The sequence below is a fragment of the Tupaia chinensis genome, unplaced genomic scaffold (assembly GCF_000334495.1).
Source record: "Tupaia chinensis unplaced genomic scaffold, TupChi_1.0 Scaffold000037_13, whole genome shotgun sequence".
Lineage (NCBI taxonomy): Eukaryota > Metazoa > Chordata > Mammalia > Scandentia > Tupaiidae > Tupaia > Tupaia belangeri.
Window position 1 is genome coordinate 545,316 of NW_006159471.1, and position 6,459 is coordinate 551,774.

Sequence of the window (6,459 nt, forward strand, 5' to 3'; positions counted from 1 at the left end):
CCCGCCCCCCCACCCAGGAGGCCCGCCCGGGCCGGCGGAGACCCGACAGGAGGGGCCCGACTAAGTTTGGCAGTCCGCACCTGCCATGGCAACAACCGTACCATTGGTCGCTGCTGCCAAGAGCTCAGCCAATGACAGCCTAGGGCAGCTGTTGCTAGGCGACGACGATGCAGCCGGCGGAGCCGATCCCAAACAAAGGGCGGGAGTGGGGCCCGGCTGCCCCCTCTCGATCTCCCTCCCAAATCGGCTCCCTCGGCCTCAGCCCCTTCCCGGAATGCAGCTATGAATAGCCAGGCACTGCCCGCACCTGCCCGCCGCCCCCTCCTCTCCTTCCGCGGCCTCGGGCTAAGTCTCGTGGCGACGCGGGCAGGGCGGATCCCGACCCCCCTCCCCCCGGTCCCAGCGAACGCGTGCCGCCCACCCATCGCCGCGTGGTTACCTGAGGGCGCGGGCAAGGGGACTCAAACTGCTCGGGGAACCCGAGCTTACACCTATCCCCGGGCCCCGCCCCCTCCTCCCCTTCCGCTCACCTCACGTGACCTAAAGTAACACTCTGCGCCTGCGCCTTTAGGGTGCTTACCGGCACACGGACGCAGCTAACTACCAATCAGGCCTAAGAGCCGAAGTCCTAGTTACGGCTGCGCAAGAGGGTGCTAGGGCTGGAGCATGCGCTCTGTGACCTGTTGAAAATTTCTACCCCCTACCACGCAAAGTTGACCAAGGGCGCTTGAGCCCTCAACCAAAACAGAAATCAGCACAGACGGGAGCTAGAGGGACGGATGAGTCCTTTTTTAATAGAAAAAAACCCCACATGTACAACAGTAGCAACATACATCTCTAGCATTCCAGACAGCACTGAGCTTCAGTTCTTCACCTTGGGGGGTGGCCTGTGAGAGGAATAGGAGATGGGGGGGGTGTCACAGTTTATCACCACATTGGGGGTCTCCTGGTACATGGCACTCTGGGTGAAGCAGAGATCTCTGTTTTGGTGGATTACTGGGCCCCCTGCTCACCTGTACACACCCACGACCACAGCGTGGTCTCTCTCATAAGGCTCTAGGGTCAACTGCTCCTGGGGCTTCATGTTCTCTTGCTGCATCTTTTTCACTTCAGAAGCAAACACTGCCTCTGCTGAGGCTGTGGAGTCAATGCAGTTGGCCTACAGAGGAGACAGGATTCGAAGTCTGCAGCAGGCTTGTGGCAGTCTTCCTTTTTTCTCCTATTTATATTTAAACTTGAAGTTTTCTTTGAAACTCAAGTGAAACTTGTCTCAAAAATGTAAAAGGCTTCATTAAGCAAGTTTAAAAAAATTACTTAATTTTATTTATTATTTTTAAAATTCTGACCAATGAGACAGGGAGAGTACGAGAGAAGGGGAAAGTGAGAAAGCAAGCTGCTAGGTCCAGGTCTTGAACTGTGGTCAGCCATGTGGGAGTCCAGCATCTCAACCACCATGCTACCTGCCAGCTCCCATTAAACAAGTTTGTTTGCTTATTTATTTATTTTTGCCAGTCACCTGCATTTAATTCCCCACTGGGGCAGAGGCCTGGCCTTTCTGGTTCTCCCGACACCGCCACAGAAGGAGGTACTCAGGAAAGAAGTGCTCACCCAAATCAGTCCCTCACACACTCCCACCCCAGGCATCTGACTTGCCCAGGCGCGGCTGGGCAGGACTGGACTCCCAACAAGTTTTAAACAGAATCTAAAACCTGGTATTTAAACTTTACATCCAGGTTTTTCTCCCTCTACTTTCTCTTCTTTAATAGTAGTAACAATTGGGAACCAGCAGTTAGCTTAATGGCTATGTCGCTGGACTCCCACGTAGTCAACCGCGGTTCACGTCCCGGACCCAGTGGCTTAAAACTCGCGCCGGGTGTGTGTGCGTGCGTGCCCAAGATCCTGAGAGGAGAATGGAGGAGAAGGGATTGTGGCGTGACCATCGCCCCGGGGGGTGATTTCTCACTTTCTGTCTCTATCTGGCGAGCACACGCGCCCTATAGCGAAAACCTCTCAAAAAAAAAAAAAAAAAAAAAAAAAAAAAGTGTACCAATTCAGCCAAGAATGATAAATGTAGGCAAAGGCTACCGATGGTGAACTTGGTTAAGGGTACAGGGGAGAGGTTTATATATTTAAGAATAAAACTTTTTTTCTTCTTTTTTGGGAGAGATTTTTGCTATACGGCGCGTGCGCTCGCCAGACAGAGAGAGACATAGAAACAGAAAGCGAGAAATCACCGCCCGGGGGGATGGTCACGCCGCAATCCCTTCTCCTCCATTCTCCTCTCGGGATCTTGGGCATGCACGCACATGCTCCCGGCGTGAGTTTTAAGCCACCGGGTCCAGGACGCAAACCGCGGTCGACTACGTGGGAGTCCAGCGACATAGCCATTACGCTAACTGCCAGTTCCCAAGAATAAAACATTTTTGGGTTTGGCAGGTGGCGTGGTGTTTAGGGCATTGGACTCCTACATGGTAGACCGCGGTTCGAGTCCTGGACCCGGTAGCTTGCTTTCTCACTTTCCTTCTCTCTGGTCAAATTTAAAAACAAAAATGATGAATGAAGTTAAATAATTGTTTTGGAGAGTTTTTTGCTATAGGGAGTGTGCGCTTGACAGAAAGACAGCAAGAGACAGATACAGAAAGCAAGCAATTACATCCCAGGGGGGATGGCCATGCCACAATCTCTTCTCTTCCATTTTCCTCTCAGGATCTTGGGCACGAATGCAGAAGCACCCGGCATGAGTTTAAGCCACTGGGCCTGGGACTTGAACCGCAATTGACTGTATGGGAGTTCAGCAACATAGCCATTATGCCAACTGCTGGTCCCTTAAATAATTCTTAAAAAAAATTTTTTTTTTTTTGAAAAACACATCTACCATTTATATAATATCTGTTCTATGGCAGGATCTGCTATAAACAGTTAACATATATTGAATAATTTAGACTTTACATCAACCTTAAAAGAGATAGGTCTAACATTTCTATTTTACAAGTAAAAAAACTGAGGTACATAGGTTAAGTAACCCACTCAAAGTCACACACAAACTTCAATTCAAATTCAGATGCTCAGACCCAGTAATCATGTACTTGACCATTCACTGCACCCTCTTGCCTCTTTAAATCTAAATCTTTTACTTTTGGTGACATTTATCGTCAAGTTATTTGATGGGGGTGGGGGGGAGAAGGGAGATGACTAGTAGGGAACTGAAATAGAGACAAAGGCTGGGACTAGTCTGAATGTATTAGGTGTAAAAGCCCCCTTGTTTTGTTGTTGTTTTGCTACAGAGCAAGTGAGCTCACAAGAGAAAAGAGGGAAAGTGAGAAATCACCTCCCCACTTGGGCCAGGCTGTAATCTCCCCATCTCCATTCTCTTCTTGGGATCTTGGGGCATGCACACACACACGCCCAGTGTGATTTTTCAAGCCACCAGGTCCAGGAATTGAGTTGTGTAGCCCACCATGCAGGATCTAGTTGCCTTAACCACCATGCCACTGGCTGGTCCAAGCCCCTTTGTTTTGACTAGCTGCTTGTCACAAGAGAAGATGCCTCCCCACCTTACATTCCTCCTGGCCCCATACCTTAATGGAAATCACAAAGTGTCCTCCATTACGCAGGAAAGTGTGGGCATTCAGGGCCACGATTCTGGTCTGGTCTGGCTGGGCCACATCAGCAAAGATCACATCCACCATTGCTAAGGAGAATGTTGCGGGAATTAAAAGGTGGAGTCATGAGATCTTCCTAGATCCTCCCATGCAGCCTGCACCCTCCCCAGAAGACTCCTAGGAAAATCTTCTTATATCCAGTCTCACTTTCCTCCACTGACCCTCCCTCCACAGTATCCCTGCAGTGGGTCTAAAACCCAAGTCGTATCATTCATTCTCTACTCTTTTTTTTTTGAGAGGTTTTTGCTATAGGGCGCATGCGCTCAACAGACAGAGACAGAGAGACAGAAAGCGAGAAATCACCCCCCAGGGGGGATGGCCATGCCGCAATCCCTTCTCCTCCATTCTCCTCTCGGGATCTTGGGCACGCACGCACACGCGCCCGGCGTGAGTTTTAAGCCACTGGGTCTGAGATGCGAACCGCGGTCGACTACATGGGAGTCCAACAACATAGCCATTACTCTAACTGCTGGTTCCCTGCTTTTCTCAAATTTTTTTTTTTTGCTTTTATTTATTTATTTATTTTTTTAAATAATGATCCCGAGAGGAGAATGGAGGAGAAGGGATTGCAGTGTGACCATCCCCCCGGGGAGTGATTTCTCGTTTTCTGTTTCTCTGTCTCTCTCTGTCTGTCTGGCGAGCGCATGCGCCCTATAGCGAAAATCTCCCCCCTCCCCCCCCAAAAAAGAAAAGCAGACATCAAATTGTTCTTGTCAATTACCTCTGAAGGTAGTTTATAAAGCCACCCATTTTTATGTTTTACTTTTGAATTTTTTTCCTAAACAAAGTCACTGATATTCACAATAGGTCCCTCTGGGCTAGGCCATGCTCAGTGTGTGCTTTCTAGGTTAGGATCTCAGCAAATAATGTTAACAACACCTGAAAGAGTTCATACACAAGCCAGGGGCAGTATAAAAAATGCTATGCTTTGGAGGGAGGCAGGAAGTACAAGAAACCTAGGGAGAAGGCAAAGAGATCAGTGGAAAGAAGGCTGGTCCTTGAAGGGCGCCAGACATCCAAGCCACCTCCACCACCTCACCTGCTTTCCCTTTCCCCTTTTTATTGCTCAGAGACTCAAGAGACCTATTCATCCACTGCAGTTCTATCTAAATCAGGGCCTCTTCCAGAAAACCTAGAGTAGTGTGTCCTACCCTACTGGCCCACCTGGGTCAACTAAGACCCCTCACCGATGAGCATGCGGTATTTGTGTGGGTGCCGAGCATCCTCGATCACAGGAATGATGTTGGTCCTTTTCTTGGCCAAGTTAATGAGGTCACGGCCAGAGCGGTGGGAGAACTCGACTGCATAGACCAGACCATCCTAAAAAAAAAAAAAAAAAATTAACAATGAGGGCTGGTGGCAGTGGCCTGGCAGTAACGCACTGCTCTGTGATGTCAGACCCACAACAGGAAGGTCCAGGGTTCGTGTCCAGAGGCTCTCAGTATATGCCATTCACAAAGGCGTGACACCAGGCTGGCTGAGACTAGGGGTAGATCATGGTGAAAAGACCCTATTGAGGAGGGGTCTCTGTCTCTCTTTTCCTCCCTTTCTCTCTTATGGAAAAAATAAAATAGTTAACTATGACACTAATTCTCACATACAAAGCACCTACTTTGGGCTTGCATATCTTCCAAGTCCCTAATCAAAATCGTTCCATTTATATTGTTATCATGCCTATTTTACAATGAACAAACTGAGGCAGAGGTGTGAAGTCCCTGGCCAAGGGTTATTCAGCAATACCCAAGCTACTCAATCCTGATTTACCAGAAAACCAATGCAGAGAAGTAACAAGAGCTGAGGCATCTATAATGGGGTGGGCACTGCTCTAAGTACCTTGTAGGAATTAACTTTTTTTTTTTTTTTTTTTGGCGCATTTTTTGCTATAGGGTACGTGCACTCACCAGAGAGATGGAGAAAAACACAGAGACAGAAAGCGAGAAATCACCCCCCGGGGGAGACGGCCATGCCACAATTCATTCTCCTCCATTCTCCTCTTGGGATCTTGGGCATGCACGCACATGCACCCAGCAAGAGTTTAAGCCACTGGGTCCGGGACTCGAACCGTGGTTGACTAAATGGGAGTTCAGTGACATAGCCATTATGCTAACTGCTGGTCCCTAGAATTAACTTCTTTAATCTTCACAACAACCCTATTTTCCAGAGGGGTAAACTGAAGCTCGGTGGTTAGGTAACTTGCCAAAAGCCACATCACTGATTAATGCCTGCATGAAAGCCTGGTTTTATTTAGTTATTTGGAGAGAATTTTGCTACAGTGCACATGTGCTTGCTGGAGAGACTGAGAGACAGAAAGTGAGAAACCACCCCCCAGGGGGGATGGCCACCCTGCAATCCTTTCTCCTCTTGGGATTTTGGGCACTCACACATAAGCACCCAGCATGAATTTCAAGTCACCAGGTCCAGACTTGAACTATGGTTGAGTCTGTTTTGGAGAGTTTTGTGCTACAGAGCTGGGCGCTTGACAGAAAAACAGAGACAGAAGGTGAGAAATCACACCCTGGGGGGATGGCCATGCTGCAAAACCTTCTCCTCTGTTCTCCTCTCAGGATCTTGGACATGTATGCACATGTGCCTGGTGTGAGTTTAAGCCACTGGGTCTGGGACTCGAACCATGGTTGACTATATGTGGGAGGCCAGCGACATAGCCATTATGCCAACTGCTGGTCCTGAGCCTGTTTTTTTTTTTCTTTTTTCTTTTTTTTTTGAGAGGTTTTTGCTATAGGGCATGTGCGCTCGCCAGACAGACAGAGAGAGACAGAGAGATAGAAAGCGAGAAATC

General features: G+C 48.7%; 2 protein-coding genes across 2 annotated transcripts in view; both read right to left on the bottom strand.

Moving 5' to 3' along the window:
• Positions 1–497, bottom strand: part of DYRK1B (dual specificity tyrosine phosphorylation regulated kinase 1B) — an 8,369-nt gene extending 7,872 nt beyond the window's left edge. The window contains exon 1 of the mRNA XM_006140383.2: positions 440–497. The gene's annotated coding sequence lies outside the window, so the exon portion shown is untranslated. The remainder of the gene's footprint in view (positions 1–439) is intronic.
• Positions 498–768: 271 nt separating this feature from the next.
• FBL (fibrillarin rRNA 2'-O-methyltransferase) overlaps positions 769–6,459 on the bottom strand; it is a 17,776-nt gene continuing 12,085 nt past the window's right edge. The window contains exons 6-9 of the mRNA XM_006140386.3: positions 4,850–4,982; positions 3,579–3,691; positions 1,014–1,159; positions 769–887 (exon numbers count right to left, since the gene is read on the bottom strand). Of these exons, the coding sequence (XP_006140448.1) occupies positions 863–887; positions 1,014–1,159; positions 3,579–3,691; positions 4,850–4,982 (417 nt within the window). The 3' untranslated portion in view covers positions 769–862. The remainder of the gene's footprint in view (positions 888–1,013; positions 1,160–3,578; positions 3,692–4,849; positions 4,983–6,459) is intronic.